This window comes from Tubulanus polymorphus, chromosome 8 (assembly GCF_964204645.1).
Source record: "Tubulanus polymorphus chromosome 8, tnTubPoly1.2, whole genome shotgun sequence".
In the NCBI taxonomy this organism is placed as follows: Eukaryota; Metazoa; Nemertea; class Palaeonemertea; order Tubulaniformes; family Tubulanidae; genus Tubulanus; species Tubulanus polymorphus.
In genome coordinates this window covers 9,382,124-9,408,309 of record NC_134032.1, presented here as the reverse complement: position 1 = coordinate 9,408,309, position 26,186 = coordinate 9,382,124, and the positions used below count along the sequence as shown (strand labels likewise).

The window sequence follows — 26,186 nt, the reverse complement described above, 5'->3', positions numbered from 1 at the left end:
AATAGATCCAACTGCTATCGATTTACGCATGTTTTATAAATATCAAAAACTGCCTATCATAACAGTATATCCAAGCGAGCGCCGAAGGTGCGATGTCTAGAAGGGGGTTTGCCCCCCCCCCCCCAAGAAAACCTAGAACATTAAAACGTCTGAGATGCATTCTGGTGGCTATGAGAGCTCATATTCGAATAATTTTTTCTGTAGATAATACAAAGCCTCAAAGGTTATCTTTGGTCTAGGGAGGGGTCCAGATGTTTCAACACCCCAGAGCGGCGTCCTGCTGAACTGGAAGGACAATTATATCATAGCAAAAAACGGGGGATCTGGGGGCACTCCCCAGAAAATTTGGATTTTTCTAGGCTCTGAGATGCAATCTTTAAGCATATTTGGGGCATAACATCTATCCCCTAGAAGTTAACTATTTCCGTTTAGATTCGAATTGACCATTTTTATACTACTTCCAGAATACTTGCCCGGAATAAAACATTCATGTTAGTACAAGAGCCTGTCAAAATCACGAACTAGAAAGATATAAGGGCAACCTGAGTACCCCTCGATACACTAGTGGTAGGCCGGATCTGCCACGGACCAGTGACTTATTGATAAAGAAATAGCAGAACTGATGTTAGCTTATTGTACAATCAATACTCTCTCGATTTTCTCGGTTTTCATCTCTCGGCACTTCAGCAGAATTTTCTTGGTCAAATCCTTTATTTTGGTCAATTTTTAATGTATAAAACACCTACAGAATCAGTGAAATATAACCAGAAGTCGCTCTAAAGTAATATAAAAAAAAGTTTACTGAATTCGGTTACTTTGATACTGTGAGATCAGGTGCATGGATCAGATGTGACACTGTTACCGTATAAACAAAACTCGCTGGAGTCACTGGGCGGAAACGCCTCCGAATGAAATACTTTGCACCACTGACAACTTCAACAACTTGATGACGTTTTAGCATAATGGGGTTTTCAATCATTGGTGCAACATGTCGCAGTTGTCGCACCGGTGGCTACGCCCCTGTAACAGTACATAACACTGTTCCCTAACACTGAATTCTGCATCAGTTGTGAATTGTGGGTGTTTCTTGGAGGGGGACAGGCCCATTGCGCAGGTTTTCAGAATGGTTCCATACCACAGACAGGTTAAGGAGGCCCAACGGTAGGTTCTCAGAATGGCTCAGGGGGCTGCGGATGCGTGCGTTGGTGGTCAATTTTATAAGAGAGCGTTCTAATAGTACATAGGTTTATGGGGAGGGGTAAACAAATATAATGAAGTAACTTTGTACTGGGAGGGGGTCAAAGAAAATGTACATACTTTTCTGACAGAAGCTTTTTCATAACAATTATGTGTATACGAGAGATATCAAAAAACAATGCCGAACAGTGATACAAAATACAGAATCCTAATATCATCGTCGAGCGATCTTCAATTAATGGTCAATTTAAGCATATACATGCAATTCGTTGGTTGATAGGACGGGCTTTTTAAATGATCGTACAGGTGGTGTGGTCAATAAAGTAAGTACAAAGATCGAACGAGGAGGAGGGGCCTAAAACGGCTGGGGCAGAATTTACTGTAGATATCTAAACGATACGTTTTGTACCACAGACAGGTCAGACGGGGTAGTGGAGGTCTGGAGTTCAGCGCTTCTAAAAAATCTGAACATTTGAAGCATTTAGATTTATTTCACGGCCAAATTGTTTTTCGCAAGCAAAAATATCAGGATTTGGGATTTTTGAACCGAGGAGGTGTGCTCATGACTAACACACCTGTGCGCTCAACGACAAAACCGCCCATTGGACGGGTATTCAGCTAGTTACCTCATAAACTACAAACGCGATATGCGCCAAACTTCGAACATCAGGAACCACGCAGTGGTATTCAGCGTTCACTTTTTTTCGTCTCAAAAGGCCCGTAACAACAGTTTTAAGAAGAGCATGGTGGATTTGGCCCTTTTAAAAGGTATTCGACCCCTCCTCTTGATAAATGGGGACACCCGAGAAGGCTGTATGACGAGGTGGACAGCAGAATAAAGGCTCAAGCCCTCGGGACGAGAAGCGCGGTTTAATGCTTTTAAAACCAAACGAAGCCTTTTTATTTCTGTGCCATCTTATATTTTCCCTTACGGCTATTTCTAACATCGGACATAACAGTGCAACTGAACGGCCAACACTTCCAACATTCATCAATCTAATCGCGTATACTGTTCACGATGGTTAGATGAAATATTTGATATTTAGATCCTTATATATCATATCATAAGTCTAATTCATACTTATACCTAATTCATATTCATACCTAATACTTATTTAGCGTAAGCCATGGAATCATCGACTGTCTGACCTTGGAGTAACTCCAAGGTCAGACAAGACAGCTAAAGAGCACAAGTGAGTGCAAGTCTCTACTACTAGCTCGCCATCTACTGGAGACTGTAAGAAGTTAGAACTAACTAGGTCATGTCGAGACATCAACAATGGACTCTATTTAAACGTTCTAGAGTCTATGCTGAAACTTATCAAAACTAACCAAAAATCTTTATGAAGTTTGATTATGTTTCGGGCATCTCTCGATGAATAATTTAGCCATATCTGTTCGAAAACGTGTTCGGATGCAATTTGGTGATGATGTCATAGGGTGACATAGGGGATATATTGGATTTAGGTTGAATGATTTGATGATGTCACAGGGCGATCTTAAATTGAATTCGATGAAAATAGATTTCATCAAAAGAGAGAGTCATACATTCGCGCACGCATTAATGGCCGCGACCCGCGTTTCCTGGTTTCATAGATTCTGATTTATCAGTGAACTGAAATATATAATGTTTGTCACGAGACATGAAATCAGATTCTAACGAGGAAGTTTTTTGATCGTTCATTCTAATGATATTTATACCTGGCATAACGCGCTGACTGAATATGTACCGCGGCTGCGACGGCGCTGTGTTGGTTCTGATACAAGTCGTTATCTTATTCTTCTGTTCAATTCTAGGTTTCGATAAAGGTAAATATTTGATGATGTCATTGCGGAAAGGGGGTATCCATATTTTGATGGAAAATTCCAACGAGTACTTAGTATTTTACGGGAAGAGCCTTTCTTTATGGATGGTTCTGGGTGTAATTTGATGATGTCTAAGAGGAATTATGGAACAGCTCATAACAGGTCGAGCAAAAGCAAGATTATTATTTCTTAATTATTGCGGGATTCTTTTCATTTTTAAATGAGGTAGATTTTCTACGTTTTTTTTCGTAAGTTTCCTGGGATGTTTATGTCACAACCGGCGAGCTTCACTTTCACGGAGCCGAATCGCCCGTTTATCTCATGATCATCGGGACGCCGCCCACCCGCGAGCGCCGAACCGAATTCGTGTCGCTGGGCCGCGGCTTCCACCAGGGCACCGTGAAACGAGCGAATATCAGGGTCAAGGTCGTCGGAGAGCCGAGCGCCGTCAGACTGAAACTGGGCGGAAGTGACGTCGTCGCGCGAGACGACCAGACGACGACAGTGAACGGCACAGACACAACGAGTGAAGAATGGTTACCGGAAAAGGCAAGATTTCCAAATGTGTACTTTTGGAAATTTTATTGATAACATCATAAACACATTATTTGTAACATGAATTTACTCAAATTAAAGGTTGTCCTGAACGGTATCCAAGGTGACTCTTTCGTCCGGTACGAATTCGACTGCAACAATTGGATACTCAGTGGACAGTGGGCGGAGTTTAACCGGTCACGTGAATTGAAGACAAGTAATTTTGACCTCATTAAGATCGATTTAACTACAAACGTTTTCAATAAAAACGTCTTAATAGAAATTCCGACGAAATTTTGAATGATTTTATGGCCTTATTTTTTTGTACAGTTTTATACGTCCCGACGGAGCGCACTACACGTGAGTAATCTAACTCTTCCGTCACACTTTTCCAGAAACTCCGCTTGACCAGTGGCCTCTTAGCAAATATGTGTTATACGCGGGTCGATTCAAGTTTCGATCTTTTCTACTTTTTTAGAAGACACCGTAACGATTCGCCGTCTGCACTCAGGAAGTGGCGTCGCATACACGATAGTGGGTGCTTTCATTTTAGCTGTCGGATCCGCGTTGATGTTACTCGCCTTGTACATATTCTATCGTCACAGATGCCTTTCAAATAACCGCAACACGGACACTGGTATATAAGTCGGCTCCAGGCCATTTACTTCACATTCTAAACTGGCCATGGAAATTTCGTTCTTCAAACGAATTTTCATTAAAAAAGGAAATGCAGTGGCGGATCTAGCTTTTGGGGAAAAGGGGGCGCACTGGGTCAATTACACACGATTGTAGCCCAATGATGCCTGCGCGAAGCCAAAAGCTGGTGCAATCAGAGCACTTTCCTGGTTGAAGTAAGACATGAAATACGCTCACAATTTCACCATTTTCTTTGTTTGGTGGAGGGGGGATTCCAAGATCACTCGCCCGAAAAAAGTGGGACTCTGGACCCGCCCCTGAAAATGGGGTCTGTGCGTCACCAGAACGTAGTTCTTTCAGTTCTCGAAAGGAGGGATGAATTTGGCAGCCGGGTTTTAAGGATTTCCGACTCGATGAAGAGGGGGACTCCGGCGAGACACTCCCTTAGATTCGTCCCCTATTTCATGGGGAATCTTTCGAATTGTATTTTAAACGGTTTCTTTTTCGTTTTTAGACATGATCGTTGCGACTACATCATCTGCGTCAGTCGATTCGCCACCAGCAGGTGACGCCACGAGTCGTGTAGCAGACGACGCGTTTCATGGAATTTATTACAACCCGAATTACGATAACGACCAGGAACAAATAAAAATTTGTAAGCTTTTTCAATGAGAGATTTTTTTCTGAATTCGAATTTCTATATGTTACGAGCTTTTCGTTAACTTCGTAAATAAGGAAATATTTCAGGGGTGGAGTATGTAGAAAATTTGGGTGGCCGGGGTCCAGTAGAGAAGAAACATGTGCCATAACCGAAAGGATGAGTGTCTATTGTAGATATTAACGAGCTTTGTCTTGTCGAAAAGGGCAACCTGTACGAAAAGACAGGGGCCCTAGTGACCACCCCTAAATCCGCTCCTGTTTTTATCAGTCACTTTTGAAGGGTACACGACTATATTCAAATGTTCAAGTTCATCTCGAACTTAGAAAATCTGCTTGAAAAAAAAACATAACATTCATATTTATATACATTCTTTCTTATCTATATTTCAGCTACAATCGGAGGAACTTTTTACTGAATGAATTACTTAGAATTTCAATGGAGACTTAAGCGCTAACGCAACGGACAACTTCATTGCAGAGTTTTGGCCGCGAAGAAATGTTTTCGGTCGTAATAGATGCATCCGATAGTTTCACACGGCACAATTAATAAGGAATGTAATCCATCCACTATCCCTGGTACTATATGTATAAATAGAATATTCTTTTTCACCAGGAATACCCTGGATGATCCCGAAGTTACAGTTCACCCCAAACTTCAAATACGAGCCCCTGTGAGGTAATCGGGCTTCTTGTCATACGGATTACGTATACATACGCTCCCCGAATTCGAGTAAATTTTCTTTTCTGCCCATGTCATTTTTTCATCAAAATTCTCAAAAAAAAATTTTGTTCAAATTTCAAACTTTTCAACATTCAAATTTTTTTGTCATGCCTTTACTTTAATCTTCGATCAAGTGATTTACAAAAATGAATTTTTCCCATCATTTGAATTATATTCATCGTAATTTTCACTCCTTTTTATTTTCCTTCTGTGGTTCTTCCAAGATATATCGAAAGTGATACTCGAATATCAAAGATATCAATAGAAATATTTTTCCCTTGTCCTCCCAGATGCCTATAATGACCTGAAGATCATAGATAGGCCTATTGATTAACATAGGGAATTACCTATGAATTCAAGTGAATTCAACTTTAGCGATAGAGACAGCCGCGGCAGAAATCGTGTCCGGCAATTACAAAACAGAATCTTTCAAAAATAATTTTTTGTAAGCGACTTCACTGAATTGCATTAATTTGTCTATGTGATTGATAAATATATACTAGCGATTTGAAAACAAAACTGATAGAGATTTTCTTGAATTGTATGTACGTTTGTTCATATATGTTATTAATCAATATTTTTGGCGTGACGCAACCCATAGACGGAACTACTGATCTTTCTAGGTCTGGTACCTGCCTTCATATTGAAGTGGCCCTATTTCTCCCTTGGCAAGCCAAACCTTTCTCGGCGTTTGGACGAGTGCGTTTTCCGAAGATGACCACCCACTCGCTTTTCCAATTTTGCTAAATCTGCAACCCCTGGCAAGCGAGAATGGGACAAGACGCTCCCCATATCGTTCGGAAAATATGGAAAGAATTCAGTAGCGCCATCAACATCTTATAATGCTGATGAACCTAGATACAATGAACTACACGAACCAGAAATCGATAATCTATCATATCCAGTGTAAAATGAAATTATAAAAATTCACCAGAATTTGGGATAAGATTCAAGTTTTGTTTTAACTGATAAATCGTTACTTCCAATGCTGTTATAACGAGGTTCCACTGTACTGCGGCTCGGGTAAAAATCTGACCTCGGACCAGACAAAAAGAAATCGACACAAATTCAATTAAAATCTATTAATAATTTAATAATATTCATTTATTAGGAGCTTTTTTTTACACAAAAACACGAAACAAGTTATGAAACCGTATAGAGAATGCGGGCAACGGAACATCGAAGACAAATGTATTGAAACCGTCAGAATTTACTTAAAAGTATGAAGGTCAAACTCCCTTTATTGGTCATAGCTGGAAATGACAAATATATGGAATTGGTTGAAAAATAAACAAATCGGGGCTTTAGAGACCACTTCATAAATGTGGAGAACTAACCGATGACGACTTTAGGGAGTTCGACTATAGGATAACTACATCTTGTTACAGAAAATTTGTTACATGTACGACAAAAACAAAATTGAAAATTTACTTTTTACTATTCTATCTTTTTAATCTGTTCTCAGAAATTAAAACTTCTTTTTTCGTTGACGAAAGGTTTCACCGAATATTGAAAAACTTGGTCAGGAAATAAAGAAATCGCATGTTTTTATAATTTCGTAGCAAATAGCAAACCATTCTTTTTTTTGAAATCGAACAATTCTACGTATTTCGTTGTGAAAACATTGACTTATAAAATTTCCAATTTTTGTTTTATGAAAATCTGACATTTTGTCCTATTCGCCCACGACGGAAAATCGATGAAATGAGGAGTATATGATGATATTTCGTTAAAAGCGTTCAGCGATCGTTAAAGTTCGTCGCGGTGCACCGAACTGCCACCGGTGGCGCCGTTCAGCATCGAGTCTTCGTTCGGTTTGACGTAAATTCCTTCCATCACTTTCCACACGCTGCCGTCGTGATTCGCGTAGCTGTGCGCGCTGATCTCTTTCTGGCCGTGTATCGGGCGCCCGTACGTATCACCGGATACATGTAGATACCTAGAAAATATATAACAGGGTCTCTACAGATCGGTAATTTCTCGACGTAAGTTTTCGAGCAGCTTTATAAAAATTTTTTTTTTCAAATTCTGAGGAAGTGCTCTGCATTGCATTCATATCCCAATTACTGTAGACTCCTCCTAAATCAGTACTGTTTATCTCGGTAAACCGGTCATCCAGTGGTTTTGTAAGAAAATTTTCATCCTTGACATTATCTAATCTCGGTTTCTTATCTATGAACGAACTGGTTAACTAAAAGATCGGGGTTCCAACTGTACTGATTTAGGCGTAGTCCAATAATGTACAACTTCTTTGCCATCTTTTCCTTTTTCTCAAAATTGAAGGGGGTTTTTAGGAGTTTCTGACGTTTAGCTCAAATTAGGGCAGTTTCGAGCACCATTATAAGTATTTTCCGTTCGAAAGGAGATTTCAAGCCATTCTGGGCCTTTATGAGGTGATCTTATACATCGCTGTCTACAAATTTCAGGATTTTTACTTACTGCCCAGTGACGACATGTTTCAGCTGGAAATGTTCTCCTCGGTCCCAGTAAGTTTCCTCGCACTCCACAGACCAGTGGTCACCTAGAAGAACAATTGATTTAATGTGCAGGGGCCACTGTGATTTAGAATTTGGAAATTGCATGCCGAATTAATATCTTCAATAGTTGATCTTAAATTTCCAAATTTCAAGGCATTCTTATATGTCGCTGCAGGTGTACCCGATTCGAACGAGAACTGGTGAACTAGATCCTACATGAAACGGTCTCTACAGACCAGTCACTCTTGATAAAAGGAGTTTTAAACAGGGTTTCCAGTGGTAAGGCCAGAGTAAAAAGAAGTACCAAGAAGGGTTTTTTCGGCAATTTTAGACCCATAAGGGGGGACTTTTTGACTCGGAAAGATGTACTTTCCAGTAAAATGAGGGGCCATAAGGGAGCATTTTCGCAATGCCTTTGCCCAAATACTAGTCATGTAGACCAGTCATATATTTCAGGGTAATTCCAAAACCTTTTCCTGCAGATTCAATCTTACTGATAATTGAATTACCAGGCCTGAGTAATGAAATACTTCAACGGTAAAATTCGCGTCAAAATTGCACGCAAAAATACATAAAAATCAAATTTGGAAGGACTTTTTTATCAAAAGGAAGGACTTAGAGTCAAAAAGAAGGACAAAGATGATGGTTGTCCAAACTTTTTCCAAAAGAAGGACTTGGAAGGACCGCTGGAAACCCTGTTAAAGGAAAAATTAATCAGCACAACTACAAACTAGAAAATAATTTCTAATTGCCTATTTCTCAAAATGGAATGGGGTTTTAAAAGGGTTTCGGGCCTTTTGCTCAAAAAGAAGGATTTTCAAGTACCTTTAAAAACATTTCAGTTTTGACGGGGTTTCTAAGGAATGAAGGAGTCATAAGGACCCTGTATCATCTTTATCTATTTGAGTCTAGGCGAATACCAATATCAAAGACAGGGATATAATTCAAGATATCTTACCCTCATCTCCACCGCCTTTATCTCCGAACGCGCTGACCTCCTGGTTTCCCGACAGGGGCGAACTAAAATGGTGACTGTGTAAATTTTTTTTAGATGATAAATGTGTCAAACGGATGACATGTCCGCATTTTATTGGCGTTCTGGAAAAAAAAAATACGTATCATTGAAAAACACTATTCTACAATCCTAGGTAATAATAGGCAGGGTTTTCAGGTATGATAAAGTATTTGGTTTGGATTAGACCCCTGTTCCGAGCCATATTTGAGACTTAGGAGTCAAATTAGGTCGTATTCAGTTACTTCAAACAAAAATAGTTCTTTTAATTTGGATGGAGTCAATGAAATGAGTTAATTTTTTCTAACAAAATTTTTCCCGACTGTGGAAGAACTAGGCCAAATGTAACCAAACAACCTTGACCTAGATCTAAAACGAACAAGGTTTTTATTCTTCATACCGAAGTATTTTGAAATTTGAAATCTTTCTCTTGATAATTCGTTATATCCTACAACGTAAATGTTCCGCTTATTAACACCACCCTGCCCAAACAAACTCGGAGGAAAAGCAAATCTTAGAAAATCCCTCCTTCTTCCCTCCCTTCCTCTCTCTCAAACCTGAAACATATGTTTCAGTTTAAACCGTTCGAAGTTCTATTCTCAAGATTTCGCTCTCTTTCTTTCGCGACTAGGAATTATATCGGTAACAATACAAAAAGTAAGTTTAACAACTTTTTTTCTGGATTTTTTGGTTTATAGGCCTATTTTTCGAAAAGAAAAAGTGCCAATTATTCTAAATACTGACAAAATTACAAGTATTACCAGTATTTGTATCTAAGGCCCTATTCTAGCTTCTTGCGTCAATCAAATTTCATTTTCAGTAGTTGGACTCCAGACAACTACTAATGTGGACATAAGTATTCCCTATTCATTCCGGGTGGATTTGGGCATTGTAGATAGGGAAATGGTTTCTTAGACAGTAGGTGGCACCCGGTCTTACAACTCGGTATTAGCCCCGGAGGCTCAACGACCGGGCTCATAGCTGGAAAGTAAAAGTTTTCACACCCCAGGACCCCACTCAGACCCGACTACATGGTATTCTATTTCAAGTATAGCTTTCACAACCAGGACCCTACTCAGACCCGATTACATGGTATTCCATTATTTTCTAGTATAGTTTTCACAACCAGTGGAAGTAATTGAAATAGTTAATTCATTGAGAATGAAATTAAAACTACTACACTACAAGGGTGGTGGTAGACAGATCTGCCTAGTTCTTCACTTCTAGGTTCATCTGAAATGTTCACATCTAAGGCCTAGCTCACAAAGCTGTTCTACAATAGTATATCATTGGAATAATTGCTCGACACATAGTCGTATCTCATATTAACTCTCTCGCGAATCAAATAGGCCTATTAAACGCTGCATAACTGTAAAACGGTATCGAATCTGAAAAGAACTCAACCTGAGTTTAGAACAACAACACAAGCAGAGGCCGAGTAGCCTGCGCGTATATATGATTACTAACTAATTTTTCTTCAGCGGTAATTAGTTCTATGAGGTAACGTGAGTCACGTACACCTGTACCACCCTCCCTTACAGAGTCTTAAAAATACCATCTCACACGAAACGCTCATTGTTTTCACCCCTCAATTTACTGAGCTATGTAGTACGTTCGGGCTATTAGCAGGTTCATAGATTTATGAAAGTACAGAGGTCAGTGGAGTATGGGCGAGTGGTTAGAGCGTTCGACTCTGTGAAGCCTGGCCGTTGGTTCGAACCCCGTACATTCACGTAGTGTCCTCGGGCATATCCTAATGTGTACCTAGCATGATAGAAAGATATGACTGATCGAGTTCTTTGAATATATCAAGGCCGCGATTAATGATTACAATACCAATAAAAAAAAAGAACACATTTGAACTGTATCAAATAGGATTCCTGCGCTATATGGATAAGTTATCATTGTTTATCATCATTACTATTATCAAAAATACATCCTCTTTATGCATTTTTGCCATTTTTAAATTCAAACTTCAGGACACTAGTTCCACGGTTTGTAATGGATATATGATTCCTGAGACAGTAAAAGCGATCGAAAATGAAATAATCAGTTTTCATTTCAATGAGTTCTCTCAACATTTATTTACAGCGGAACCTCGTAACAACGATTCATCGGTTATTGCGAATCATTGTTAAATGAACCTCTAGCCAATAACCAAACATATTTTCTGGTCCACCGATGGTCGTCGTAACGACGTCCCACAGTAGGCCTAATTGAATTTCAAATTTTGAAAGCATATAATTACGAAGTTCGAATTTATCATTACCGATTACCGAGCTCGTGGGGTGTGTACACACTGCCGTAAAAAACACCGTAGCCTGATTTGCATCGAGCCAGGTGGCATCTCTATGAATAAACTAGGAAAACATATATCTATCTATGTGATAGAGTCGGCACACATACAGTGTCAGTTGTCATCAGTACATGTGTTGGATTACTTCTACTAGGCCTACACTAGTAAATATCAACGTAATGCCCAACATTGACGTTTTATCATCGTTTCTCTGCATAGTTCGTATCGAATGGAAATCGAAAGGCTTTGATCGGAAAAAAGGGCGCGTTTAAACGAAAGCAAACCCCGAAGGATCTTGCAGACAGGAAAATAAGTTCGATTAATAGTTAGGTCTATGACGAAGTCGGATTAAGAAAAACCCGAAAATTGCGGCCGACCGAGAAAATTTGATTAATCGCTGAAGGATATGTGGAAGATCTCTGGATTTTGATAAAATTGCAAAGGTAAGAGGATAGTATTCTGGTATGTATATTGACCAATAAAATGATCGAGCATAAAACGACCTTGACCCCCTTGTCACCAACCGACCCAATTCTACATTAGGGGATGTCTTTAAACTGGAGATAAATTCCAGGGTCAAGTTCTCCACACGGTTCTGGACCTAGTTCCCCCTGTTCTAGACCCACATATTAACGGTTCAGGACCAAGCTCCGGAGTTCCAGACCCAGTTCCACCTTTCTAAGTAAGATCATATATGTACTATACCACTAGGATACAAATTCAATTACTGATTTTACTTAGAGCCACTCAACCTCTTTGAAATAGAGTTGAACTGGCTGAAGTTGCCACGGCTGGCACTATCGTTAAGTTGATGACTTAACTAAATGACAACTTAGTAAGTAAATGAAACTAGAAATGCACAAATTGAAACCCAATGCTGAGATAACTTAGGTAATGTGAAGACCTATAACTGAGTTCGACTTAGTTATGGTTATAATGAATCTTTAATATTCACGTGATACAAAAAATAGTCCTCTGAATATATATATTTTTCTCAACCAGAAACAAGCAAGAATGATGTCCGTCTGAAATATTTTTCGCGCAGAAAGTTGAGCTGTCGAGGAGAGAGCGAGATCAGGGGAGTGGAATTTCGAATGAAATTTACCGCTGCGATCTGCGATGCATTCAACAATACGGACGACTTATGGGTTGTCTCATAGCAACGTTCAACAAGACGAAAGGAGAGCCCCGTATTGCCAATATGGGTCAGAGCCGATCGCGCCATTCGTGGATACCAAATGAAGCGCAGGTGAGTTTTTAGATCCGCTTCGGATTGGGTATCAGGAGTGACCACCAGGTGGTGTGAGTAGCCAGTACGTTTTATTATACTCAAAATTAGTTCATTTTCAATAATAATAGCATCAAATGAGACTTGAAAAAGGTACAGATTTTGGATAACTGATTCTACTTCGCAGAAAAGTTGATTTGATTTATCAAAATGAAGGTGAAATTGAAGTGCCCCAAAACCGAGTAACTACTAGTGACACCTGGTGGATGCTCACTTGCCAAAAGTGGAATCCTCTATTGCAACAAGAGTTGATGTCCTACCGCACATCAGCGATACTTGATTGATCCTCACTTGCCACAAGCGGGATCGTCTTTTACTACAGTAGTTGATGTCCCACTGCACACTAACAACACCTGGTGGATTCGAACTTGCTGGTAGTGGTAGTGTTGCCCCTATTTTCCGCAGAAATATATACCCAAACTACATGATATTAGGTACATTAATCCACTCGCCCGCCCTCCAAATAGGCCTAACTCAATGAGCCAACTACTCTCACATGGTACCACGTAACCTTAACCACACTTGTTTCTGATAAGAGCCCCCAAAACGGTTCAACAAGAAAGCTAATTAAGTAGAGTAGGGACTTACCCGCGCACGCATGGACTTCCCATCTTTCCTTTCACAGTCCAATAACTATTGTGGTCATCAGTACTGCCTACACCTGTCACTGACTGAAAAAACCATACAACAAACACAGGAAATCAGATACGAAAAGACACATGTTCATATGAGGTATCAACTCATCTCGGCCACCTTTCTTCAAAGTAACCTGTGAAAGCCATTTCCACAGCATTGACAAATTCAGATATATATCACTCCCAAGAAATATGTGCGGCCACTTTTGCAGCTAATGCGTATTAGGTAACATTTTGTCCCAATTGTTGATTTTATCACATCTTCAACAGTTATCCCATCTGAACCATAGAGGTTTGGGTCCACTAAATAATAGTCATTTCATTTCAAACTTACAATATCTTTTTTTAAGTAACGCAAAAAAACCATTTCTTTTAATAATGTTCAATTTAGGAGTTGTCGATCATTCATCGACAAACTAGATCGAAGCGAATATACGTAGAGGTGTCATTTGTTTATGTCTAGCGGACTAATGGAGACAGCCATGTTTTCTAGTGTACGAACCTGTTGTCCGCTGCCGGAGCCGTACTTAACATCATGTGAATGTAAACGTACGTTGTTCCTGATATTCAACAGTTTCAGCACCGAACCACACGTTACATATTGATATTCAAATTCTGGAAAAAAAAGAATTACGCGAACGACTGTTTTATTTATCCGTCTAGATAACTTTCTAATCGTAGCTACTGCCGGTACTAGCTCTTAGCTGTCAGGGTCAGAGACTACCCAATCCCTGTCAAAGTTTGTACAGATATGGACACTCAAAATTCCACGACTTTTCACTGATTATTCCCTGTTCAGGTTATACTATTGTTTAGGCCCCTTAATTTTGGTGGCTTAACGGATAGGATAGGGGTTAGCTAGATTAGCAGTTCGGACCACATGTTATTCGGAGCATAGTCCAGCTAGTTACTAAGCAAGGAGAGAGATAAAATCTGTGTGGGGTTTAGTTTCACAATCAGATTTTTTACCCCATTGGATTATCATAAAAGCTTACTAACAACGATAAGGTAACTAGCCTAAATTGTAAATAAATAGCCGCCTCTAGGCGAGGGAGGGGTGGCCTTCACATCCACAGCCAACAGCTTTCGATTCAGCCCCACAGGACAGGTAGTAAGTTAAGAATGAAAGGACCCCCAAAAAGTTGAAAAAAAATTGAGATATCCAAATTTCATAAATTCGAGCTTATCAAATTTCAATCTTTTGGTGTTGTTGATAGGTCGAACCCGGAAGTAAAAACAAAAGGCAAGCAACGAAAACTTCGCCTTCAAACCCGAATTTCTCATCACGCAACCTTTGAACTCCCACGAAATTTCGCTCGGGTATAAATCCGAACTCGCCCGTTAAGGGAAACTTACCCTTTCCTTGCGATAACGCCAATAAGACGCCGAACACGGTCAAAAACAGACCAAAAACGTAACTTCCCGCTGTACTGGACGCCGCCATCTTGTTTACACACGTACGCGTCGCTGATTGCTCGATTGCGTATGTCTTGAATTGCAAAACCGACGTACGAAAATCTGATGTCGAATGTCTGTCCCGCGCCGATCAGCACCGGATGGTGCTGCCGTCTGCTTCACGATCTGCGCTTGCGCAGTGAGTTGACAACATTTCCTGGTTCTGAAATTTTCTGAAAATTTTTCACGGCAAATTTCGACAAAAAACGGCTTTTTTTCGCCGCGTCACAGCTTCGAATTTCGGATTTAACTCGACGGATTATCGATAGGGATTATCCTGCGCGGATTAAGTGGATAACTATGACGAAACGGTGCCGTTCAGCGGTCGAAATCGGGCCTTGAATCGGGGCAAGAAATTGTGAGTTTTGTTTTTTCCGAGGACTGCTGAAAAAATTGCCAGCAGTTTTCGACGTTTCGCTTTCCGAATTTATGAATATTTGCGGAGTTTTAGATTTATAAATCGGGCCGTGCACGCGTTGCACGCGAGAGGGGTTCGAAAACGCAGGCAGCAGCGAGGATATGAATAACAACAACCCTCTCGATCCGTCGCGGTTGTCGGGCTGCAGCGCAGAAGACGAAGAAGTTTCAGAAATAACTTCTCTTGAAGATTACGATAAAGAGAAGGTAAGAAGATCGAACGCACGGTTACGAAAAGTCGTTCTTTTGAGAATTAAAGCTCTAAAGAATTAAAGAATTAAGCTAATGTTGAGAATAATTTTCCCACCCCTAACCCAAAACTTTAGGGAGCGACTGCAGTTTAGGTGTCATGGTAATGTACCTTAACCTTTAACCAAGCGCCGCATAGTGGAAAGGTGATCTAAACTGCAGTTTGACTCCTAAAAGGCTCTGATGATGGATATCAGACCCCCCTCCCCCTAGCTGAGTCTAATGAATTGAATCATTTTGTCCGCGTCACTGGGATGTGTCTCTGACTCCTGTGTCTTAAATTGTCAGTAAGATTCACATTCTAATCTTCCATCCACGCCTGTCATGTCTTCGTACTGCTGACTCCATCGATCCTTTGGCTCTTTCCATTTCACCTCTTCGCTCTGGAGAGGGTCAGAGACTTTTGAGTCCTTCTTCCATCCCCTTGTCACTACGAGGAGTCCTTGCAGACTCCTAGGCTGGGTTTCATAGATGTGGAAGAAAAATTGTCCCTGGTAATATTTCGAAATTCGTCGGTTATAACCATAGTTTCTTATCGTTACTATGGTGGTTGTTACCGAGATTAAGGATTTATCCCGAGGGATAACTTTGATACTCAGTCTATGAAACCGGGCCCTGAATGTTTTAGAGTTATTTGTCTACCATTCTTCGCTAGGGAAAGAGTCCGGGGCTAAGAAGGTTCAGTGTTAGACAGAACTATGTCGAAATGTCACCATATTGTAGGCCCTACATAATATCACATTTAGCCTAATTAATGCGACTGCTTTTAACTTGATGAGACAAGAAGATAGGCTACACAATATCCATGTATATTGATAACGAGAGAAATCCCGCAATAATGAAGCCAAAAATGAAAAGTTCTATCAAGATGATTATATTTAAGAGCAACGTTTCGGCTAAATGCTATTAGCCATCATCCAGTATGCCTGATGATGGCTAATAGCATTGAGCCGAAGCGTTGCTCTTAAATATTATTATTTTGATATAGAACTTTTCTTTTTTGGCTTCATCATTGTGGGATATCTCTTGCTATTAACTTGTAGGCATCGTAGCCCTAAGCTAGTGAAGCAAGGCTCGATTTATACACAATTGTAGAAAGTATCATCTTCTTGAAATATAAGATCCTCTTATTGGTAGTGCCCCGCGTTGAAGTTAGATATCGCAGTTTGCCTGTGATTTCTTATCAAGTAAATGTTGAAAGAAGATTGTGGTAAAACTAAGCGATGATTGCGATGATCCCATCAGTAGGGCAGTTTGGAGCGAGATTTTTGACGGTCGGTTTTGAAGTCCAACTGTCACTGTTCATGTAATGTTACATATTGAACTGATTTGAACAGTCCTGGGTGGATGTGTGTTTGCTTGCTTGCGCGTGTGTGTGTGTGTGATGCGTTCATACTGCAGTTAGTTTGTCACAGCATTGATTCAGCACAGCTGTCTGACATGATCAATTAGGCTATTAGAGGCTGTAACCCGGGACATCAATATTACACCAAGTCGCGGAGGGTAGAAGAAAACTACGCGCTCAATCCTTTCATTGAGAAATTTATAAGTTTATAACCCCTTATACGTACAATTCTAAAGTGAAATCTATCACATAAGAACTTAAAAACAAATTCCTCGTGGCGTGACTCTTTCCAAAGGCCATCGGTTGTGAATGACATGACGATACATGCTACAGGGGAGAGCAAATTAATAGAGTTTTCAAAACTTTATCTAATCTTCACATCAGAGATTAGCTATTCTCCTGTAGGCTACAGAATGAGAAACTCTGAGACTTGGACTTCATTTAATTTTGGTTTTAGTTAAAGCCAAGGCCTATAATAACGTGGCTACGATTTAAGTCTGAAAGCGGTCTTAAATTTCAAAGACGTCTTCGTTTGTTAGATTGGCTTCATAACTTCAGACGGGGTCTTAGATCTACAGTCCTGACAAGTTGATGCGAAGGTTTTTTTGGGAGGCGGTTGAAAATCTTAAATCAATTGAAAATCAAGTTGCCCCAGGACTGTCCGGTGTCGGCGCCATGCCGCCTCTTAACTAGACTCGGTTCTCTGTTAATTTTGACTAGTTAGAATTTATAGATGATTTTCAATATTTTCTCAACGAGTCAAATCGTGATCCCAACTATTGATTAACATCTAAATCAGCAAACATTCATTATTTTTTTGTCTGTGCCATTAAGGCGTGGGTAGAACGATAACCACACTCAGACGTGGTGAACGGATAATAAGATAAAACCCACAATTTAGCCTACGGATTAAAAGAATTTAAAAACAAGAATTTATTTATTTAATCTAAAATATATATAAGACACGATGTTTCGATCTCACCCTAGAGATCATCGTCAGGTTTGAGTATATTATTAGGCGTGTGTTAGTATATTATTAGGCGTAAGGCGTGGGTATTTTGAAAGGATGTTTTAATTGTAGCATGGACGTATAAACTATCTAGTTTATATGTCCATGATTGTAGTTTGTCCCAGTACTGGCAACAGGTGTCTATATGTTGATAGTCACTATAGTTACCCTTAATTGCTCCTAAATACCCAGGGAAACTGTTGTATTAACGTTTTTTTCCGATAGATCAGTGGATTATATAGGTCTGCTAGGAAAGCATACTTATTAGGCTACTAGTAATATCGAAACACTTTTTTTAATTATGTTGTAAATTGTGTTTTCATTTCCTTTCGACTGTGGCAATCGAGGATCTACAAAAAGAGTCTAGGCTAAATCTATATTAGTTTTTCTCAACCAGGACCAAACATATCTAATGATCGGGTTGAGGTTTATTTTTGCGCACGGTAGGCTAGAGCTACCTGGTTACTGTATAAGAATGAATGGACGGGTTGTAGGCCTCACTGTGCTGTGAGTTCAGACAGGTGGAAAAATCATGAAAATAACATCGAAACATTTAAATATAATGAAATGACTCAATCTTTTCATTCGATTTCTGCTTCAAGGCTTTGCCTCCAGATTTTAGTGGCCGCCATCTTTAAACGTGAGGTTATATAGCTTTTGTTCTATGATATCATAGGGAGATTTATGTAGGCGGCCATCTTTTCTGGAATCGTCCATAGGGTTACTTTGGTGATGGCATAGGGAGATTCATGTAGGCGGCCATCTTTTCCGGAAGTGTCTACAGGGCCCAGTTTCACAGGAATTAAGACCTAAATCTATTTAAGATAAACTGAATTATTGAAGAAATTAAATCGATTGAAGAGTTAAACCTTTTTGTGAAACTGGGCCCTGGATTACATTGATGATGTTATAGGGAGATTTATGTAGGCGGCCATCTTTTCTGGAGGGTTACTTGGATGGTGTCTTAGAGAGAGTTATGTAGGCGGCCATCTTTTCAGGAAGTGTATGGTAAATAATAAAATTATATTTTGATGATGTCATAGGGGGAAATATGGAGTAATAATTATATGATTACGCTAGTAATATATTTTCTGGAAATGTTTTAGCCGGGGTAATTCGATGATGTCATATGGGGATTTATGAAGGTATCTATATTTTCTGTGATTGTTTAGCCCTATACGAGGGTTAAACTCGATAGATCATCGAGGGATTTATGGAAATTCGGCCATCATGTATTTAAGGGTTTATGGGGTTGAATGTTAGTGGGGAAGGAGGGGATCGGAGCGTGTATCAGTGTTATGAATCATTGCGCCGCAGCGTAGAGAATTGAGAGTGGTACTTGTTGTTGCCGGTTGTCGGGAACTATACGAGTGTGGAGGAGAGGGGTAAAAAAAAACCGAACGCTGCTAGGAAAATTTAAACATCTCGTATCGAAATACACAATTTTATCGATAAATACTCGTCTCCCCTCAGAGTTAGATAACTGTGTCTCGTTTATATTCCCGATATAACGCAAAGGGGAATCTCGGTTAGTCTGGATTTTGATTTCTCCATTTTTTTTCGATATTTTTAGCCAGACTTTGCAAATGAAATAGCCTATAGGCTGTACTAAATAAATGATACCTTGTTTCTCCTAATCAGCCGGGGTATTTTTTTCTATAAACTGCGATAAAATCTGTAATCTATTAATTTCTTTTTTAGATTGTGTATTGTGAGAAGCTAGTGCCCTAAGCTTTCTTTTCCCACAGAAAAGCGCCTTATTTATTTACATAATCATTAGTATTGTTATTATTATTATAATTTCTCTAGCTGCCAGGTCTGTTATGGTTAGCTTGATCTTGATTTTTTTAAAAGTAAGGTGTATGGGTAGATAGGCAGCTGGCCCAGTTCACTTTTTAAGCTCAGCAGAAGCGAGAAATAAGGTATTTATTTTAGCCTTACATAATTAGTTTATTGATTAATAGAATCATAATTGTGTCGAAAGCTCTTTAATATGAATAACTAAAATATGAAATCTAATTACGATTACGTTCAAACAGATCAATTAGTTTCATCTCCTGTCTATAGGCCTATAGAATTCGATTTTTCTTAGCCTTCTACGCAAATAATGACTTGAGGTATTACGTTGTTCAATTTACTTACTTTGAATTTTATCGTTATTTACATGCGTTTTCTAAACCTTGCTTTTAGTTCTAAGCCAGGGTCCGTAGCTGTCCTTATGAATCTGTGTTTATTTTGGAAAAAAAATAGATAAGGGCCCAAGCTAAATAGTACTTATTTCTTAGGAAATCTCTCAAAAGTGCTTAATAGTGTCTTTCAGCGAGGTCAGGTTCGTCACTACTGTAGGCGTCTCATTCAAATTTGAACTCTCAGCGATCTTCTCGTGACTAATTTCATCAAAGCATTTCGTCCTTACCACAGTTTTCTTGTCCTTTCCGTATTCCATGTTACTGCGCATCATTTCATTGCTCGGTCATCTCCTATTATGTATATACTTGACTTTACCGAAAATGTATCAGTTGCAAACTAAAATGTTTTAAAAATGTTTATGCTGAAAAAAGTTTGAATTTGAACTTGTGCATAGGCCTATATCACGCTGTCAAATCTACAGGATTTCACTTGAAAGTGCCTAGTTTGGGTTTTTAAGCTTAATATTTGAAGCTCATTGGGTTTTTGGTGCTTACATTTAAGTGCTTGGTTGTCGAATAAACACTATAATCAGTGTATAGAATTTATTATTTTGAAACCACAGCGTTTCGGCTGTTGACTAACACCTGATGATGGCTGTTAGTCAACAGCCAAAACGTCATTCGTGGTTTCAAAATAATAAATTCTATCCTATAATTTAATTTGAAGTGTGGGATTTCTTCATTTATTGAAGTGCTTATTTGAACCTGCACCTTACTACTATAGACCCTTCAGCATTTCGGGCTTAGGGGGAATTACGCAAGAAAAACAATTTTTATGCCAGTCGAAATGAAACGTACATTTACGCACTTCTTCCTGGTCGTCGAATTGATTCGCGGCTGTAAAAAACCGATTTTTTTTCCCTCGATCGGAAAGAAAGAACTCGATTATAGATTTCTCGATCTCTCACTCTCACGTGGCGGCGGTTGAATTTAAGACTATGAATTGTGCGTTTGAGCTGTCAACTGTTGATTTCCGATGTTAGTTTAACGTATTGTGCGACTTTGAATTCGTCCGATAAAAGACGCATAATTTCTCTTTTTACCGCCCGACGCGGTCGATAGAATTGGTTCCTGTCTTAAACAATGACAATGATTAAAACGACTTGTAGTCGAACTCTATATATAAACACGATCTAGGGCAGACCTGATATACGAAAAATATTATTTGAGAGATACAGTGTTTTCAATAAGAAATTAACCAGCCTTTGAAAAACAGGAGGGTCCCATAATATGTCACAGTCCCTGAAACGAAAGCTTGTTTGAAGCAACAGGCGAGTCCTTTACAAACGACAGATAGGTCTGGGACCTGGCTCTTATTGAAAACACTGAGATATAGTAACTAGAAAGTATTAGTTTCTATTTTGAGATATCAACTACACACCCAAAAAATGTTTTTTGAGAAAAATACCCTCAAAATTGGAACATATTCTGGTTCATTTTCAATTAAACAGGGGCAGATTTATCGGGTGGTCTCGGGATGCGGATCCCTGCTTTCGCATTGAAGTTGCCTTTTAGTCAACACAGAGATAGTTAAACCTGATAATTTGACCCTGATTCGCTCAGAAATTGCATATATTTTCAGACTTATTACTTTGAAAATATCTAACTCTGAGGGTGGGATCCGTTAGTAGCCTATGGCGCCCTATGTTTTCTGAAAAATTTTGTCGTCATTTCTTCTGCCGGACTCCACCTATCTGCCCCTTTTGAACCGCTGTCTTTGAGTTAGGTTACCATAAAACTATAGAATTACAGGCCTAGTCCAGTCTGCTATAGGGTAATTCCGAGATGGCCGACACTGAAATGCGTTCAGACCGAAGCGCAGTGCGTGCGGTTATAAGCTCCCACAACCAGTACAATTTTACTCGACTAACCATGAAAACCGAGGTCTGTTGTATAGGCCTGAAGTAACCGTGCATACCATTATACAAATACCTATTATAAATGGGGAGGGGGAGGGTTGTTTCTATGAGAGGGATTTTTGGCAGGCAGATATCCATCTTGATCGAAGGATCACCTTTGATCTGCGATATAGTAAGATTTAGTAGATATCAAGGTTTTTCACGGGCAGATCATAGGCCCTATGAATAGGGAGTGCCATATTTTGGAAGTGACTATGCGGGTCACTATATTTCATCATGGTGGTGCCATCTATGAACAGAACTGCAATCATCGAGACCTGATGTCGTTGAGAGATTCATGGAGGCGGCCATTTTGTTCTGTGGGTAGGCCTAATATTGAACAGGGTCAACTTGACCATAGTAGATACAGGAACATTCATGAAGGCAGACATCTTTTATGTGTCGGGCGAAGGGTAATTCGATGATGTCATAGGGAGGATTTATAGAGGCAGCCATAGTTACTGGTACTTGTATGAAGAATTTCGAAAGAAATACTTGCTGAGCATCGATGATTTGAGATACGCGAGCTTTCTTCTAAACTCCTTAGACCTCTTGTCATACAGTAAATATTGATATGATGTGTCTGCTGTTGAGGGGGGCGGAGGGGGGTAGTGAATTAATAATTGATGGAGAGATTGAACATGCGTAGACATGATAATAGACATCTTATATGCTCCGCTGTCTGATGATATTTTACTTTCATTTCTCTCAAACGTATCAATGAATTTTTCATAAACAGCCATGATTTATGTGTTGAGATTCGATGATGAAGGGGTATTTTTAGGGAGCCGTCTTTTATATAATGATCCGCAGGGCAGGGGGTCCTTATACCTGGCAATCGGGGAATAGTCCCAGGGAATTTTCTGGGTTTTTTTTTTCAGAGTAGGCCTGGTCAGTAGATTTTCTTTTCTTTAAAAAAAAGTCTGGGAATGCTGTTGAAATCGGGGCTAAAAGCCGAAAGAAAATTTTTCGAGGTAGTTGGATCACGTGTACGCGCGTAATCAAATCGTTTAATGTCTATGTCTATTTCTTGCGCGTCTGGCTGTTTATTGATCAGATTCTTAAACACAAGGCAGAGAAAACGGCGTGCGTGTCAGGGAATATAGTCGGGAAAAGTCAGGGCAAATGATGAAAAAAAGTATAGCCACCGTGTAGCCCTGTAGGGATAATTTGATGATGTCGTAGGGGGATTTATGACGGGGGCTTATAAGCTGAAACGGTAATATTCGAATATACAAATAACACTAAGCTATTGTAGTGTAATCCAATGATGTTAAATCGACTAGATGCCTATGTCAGTGTATACAGTGCACCGACGAGGCCTCGTTTAATTAAAATCCATAATAATTGAACGACATCTGTTTGACAAAACTATATACATCGGTACTAGTCAGCTCATCATAATCTGATGTGTGACTCAAAAACAGTCGACTCAAATCAGTGGGTCAGTAGTAGGTGGGGTCCCCATAGACACTCATTCGCGTTATAGTGCGTAGGCGGTGTTTGTCATTCGAATTCAACACACAGTTTTGATTTATATTCATTTGCGTCGTGAAATCCAGCTTGTTAAAACGTGTTATGGGACATTTCAATATCGGATACAATTTGTCCCATTCATCCGTAAGTGTGCTGATCGTGCTGTCTTAATTTTCATTTCTTGCTCCCTGAAGCGGCACCCACAGGATCTGGCTTCTTTCAACCGAATTCGACTTAATCAGAATTGAAGAATTGGCTTCTCTGCCCCGCATAGGCCCCTGAGGTATTTTACGGCCTATATTATCTGTCACGATGTATTAAGCCCTACTTTAACCCTTTCAATGCGTCTACACCGCAATGCGGTGTATAAATCAGTGATGGATTTTGCTAGTACACCGCACTGCAGTGTATTGATGTAATTAGTAAATAGTAATTATCTCTCTTGAAAAATGGCAGCACTTGTCAGCCATAGTGAAATACTAGAAACTAACGATACACCGCGCCACGGTGTAGACGCACTATAGTGGTATTCCCGTTATTCAACACACTAGGGTGGAATTTTTAAAAATTTTCAAATTATCTCTAGCACTATAGGGTATTAACTAGTCAGCACTGAAAGGGTTAAGGGAGATTTTCACCTAATGTTTCACGTCCCGGTAGCCAATTTTTCAATCGTGATTTTATGCAGTTAGAACTATTCCCCTTGGTCAGTGGTTAGCCTATACGACTTGTCCTCGATACGTAACATAGTCACATCCGAACCACAACTGCGGCATCGGCCTCTTGACCTTGTTTTAAGGAGATCTTACCCATCTCTCCTTGAAAGTGTAGTCACGTATATAGATGATGTCACTCATTGATAAAAGCCTAGAAATGCGGAATTGAATCCTGATCCCTTTATCAGGGTAGGCCTAGAATAAGTAGGCCTATACAGTGCTGTACGCGTAAAGCCTGTATAGCTGCTGTCTGATGGTGATGTTATAACTGACGGCGTGTAATAATGGAGAGTCTGGTCTCAGCGGTCTCATTCTGTTTCTCTATGGCTCTGTGTACTGGCAAGCCTACCTCGGTTCTATCCGATAATTAGCTAATTTAAACTTGAAGATGAACTTGTGCCTGCTTCGACCGTTACTTATTAAATCAGACCACAGACTAGTTCATTTTAATCAATGGTTAACCGTTGAACTTGGGCCCGGGTCTGGTGTTTTGTAAGAAAAGAATTAACATTGCAGTTGGGCCCTTCTTGAGTTAGTTTTACCTTTAATTCAGGGTTGAGTCAATTCTTAATCTACTTGTAAGTGCAAACTGAGAAGTCGAGACTTACAATTCAAAAATGGTTTTGAATCTTAGGTGTTATCTTGGCCGAGAACTTAACTGAGCTTAGACATTGGTCTGGAGACGTTTGAGTTTTATGAACCAGTTTAACTCCAGGGTTCAATGGATATATTCTATAACAGTGCTTCAGTTAAAACTGATCAGTCGAAATAGAAGTCCGAAGTGGTCCTGTTTTGGTGTAAGTTTGGCCATAAACTAAACTGAGCTTAGACTGGTCTTTTGAAGGTATTAGATTGGAGTTATATGGACCTGTTTTGGCCTTAAGTCAGGGTTGAATGGATATTCTGTTGCAAGTTAAAACTGATCAGTCGAGATCTAAGGCTGAAATGGCCGCACATCTTTCGGTGTTAGGTTGGCCGATAACTAAAATGAGCTTAAACCGGCCTTTAGGTGTAAGATTGGCTATTGGGCCTATAAATAGGCCTAGATCTAAAACATTGACTTTACAAGCAGCCCCTAGTTTGGTGTGTTCATTTTCCCCGCTGTAGCGCTATTACGATGCTAAAACCGCTGCGATGATGCTGTACCGTCGTTCCCTGTCTCCTGCAGCAGCAGCTCGTGTGTGAGGATCTCCAGCTCTACATCTCGTAATGATGTAACTCGATGCCGCGTTAATAGGGTTGATTTATATGTATGAATACTGTACAGTGTCTCTGGTTTGTGTCGTGGTTGGGGTCATTCTGGCTGTAAACGCATATAATACACGGATTAGATATATAAACATATTTAGATATATAAACATATTTATTTACGAAGCGCTTATAACTGGACAAAGAATAATCCCCTTTATTCGTTTAAGTCATTAGCGTCGACTACTTATTAGAGCAGATCTCGGATCTCACAAGCGAAAATGCGTGCACCTCCCGAACTGTACAGGGTCAAATTTGGCTCGTTGGTTTTTGGTTGGATTTGTCGTTCGTCGAATATGCCTATCCATCACGTTTAATTGTTATAACCGTGGCGCCGAGTACGCCATCCTCCCTCTGCAGGGACTCGAACCTGATGGCATCGCTACACTCAGCCACGGCACGAACCCCTGCATCAGTAGACCGGGTGCGCAGGTACATGCGCAGCTTTCCGAACGAAAACTGGCGGCACCAATCAGATTGCTCGTTGTATAATCGTTGAGGCAAATTTCAAGGAAGAACTATAAATGGGAAAACCCGGGCTAAAATAAAACGGGATTTCTGATTGGCTAAAAATCACATCATCTGAACTGCGCATGTATCCGCGCACTCGGTCGATTATGGCAGGGTTTCGTGCCGTGGCAATCTCGATGCCATCAGGTTCGAATCCCTGCCGAGGGAGGATGCGAGTACGCTGAAATACGCGCGCGAGACTCGGCACGCTTTATGTCGCATCGATATTACGCAAAAACTGATGATAGCGATCAATTTTGGAAAAGAGAATGGTTGAATCTATTGTTAATGTTACCACTTTCTGTATGATCAATGGGATTACTAGAATTGACGAAATCATAATCTTCCCCTGGCAAGACCGTCGATCTGGAAATTTTGGCGATGGAGAAGTAATAGAAACAGAAGAATTCCT

The 26,186-nt window shown here is 39.9% G+C and overlaps 3 protein-coding genes across 3 annotated transcripts in view; 2 read left to right on the top strand and 1 right to left on the bottom strand.

Moving 5' to 3' along the window:
- Nucleotides 1-2,859: 2,859 nt before the first annotated feature.
- Nucleotides 2,860-6,054, top strand: LOC141909778 (uncharacterized). The gene is made up of 7 exons (XM_074800388.1): nucleotides 2,860-3,006; nucleotides 3,257-3,552; nucleotides 3,640-3,754; nucleotides 3,868-3,897; nucleotides 4,016-4,174; nucleotides 4,688-4,828; nucleotides 5,224-6,054. Exons 1-7 carry the CDS (start codon nucleotides 2,922-2,924, stop codon nucleotides 5,247-5,249), a joined length of 852 nt encoding a protein of 283 aa, XP_074656489.1. The 5' UTR covers nucleotides 2,860-2,921; the 3' UTR covers nucleotides 5,250-6,054.
- Nucleotides 6,055-6,669: 615 nt separating this feature from the next.
- LOC141909671 (stromal cell-derived factor 2-like) lies at nucleotides 6,670-14,718 on the bottom strand. Its single transcript, XM_074800234.1, has 6 exons — nucleotides 14,619-14,718; nucleotides 13,765-13,877; nucleotides 13,216-13,298; nucleotides 8,990-9,129; nucleotides 7,994-8,075; nucleotides 6,670-7,493 (listed from the first exon to the last, which is right to left on the bottom strand). Exons 1-6 carry the CDS (start codon nucleotides 14,704-14,706, stop codon nucleotides 7,304-7,306), a joined length of 696 nt encoding a protein of 231 aa, XP_074656335.1. The 5' UTR covers nucleotides 14,707-14,718; the 3' UTR covers nucleotides 6,670-7,303.
- A 152-nt stretch (nucleotides 14,719-14,870) lies between these two features.
- LOC141909927 (calmodulin-regulated spectrin-associated protein 1-like) overlaps nucleotides 14,871-26,186 on the top strand; it is a 42,274-nt gene continuing 30,958 nt past the window's right edge. Inside the window, exon 1 of the mRNA XM_074800607.1 lies at nucleotides 14,871-15,341. Within this exon, the coding sequence (XP_074656708.1) occupies nucleotides 15,237-15,341 (105 nt within the window). The 5' untranslated portion in view covers nucleotides 14,871-15,236. The remainder of the gene's footprint in view (nucleotides 15,342-26,186) is intronic.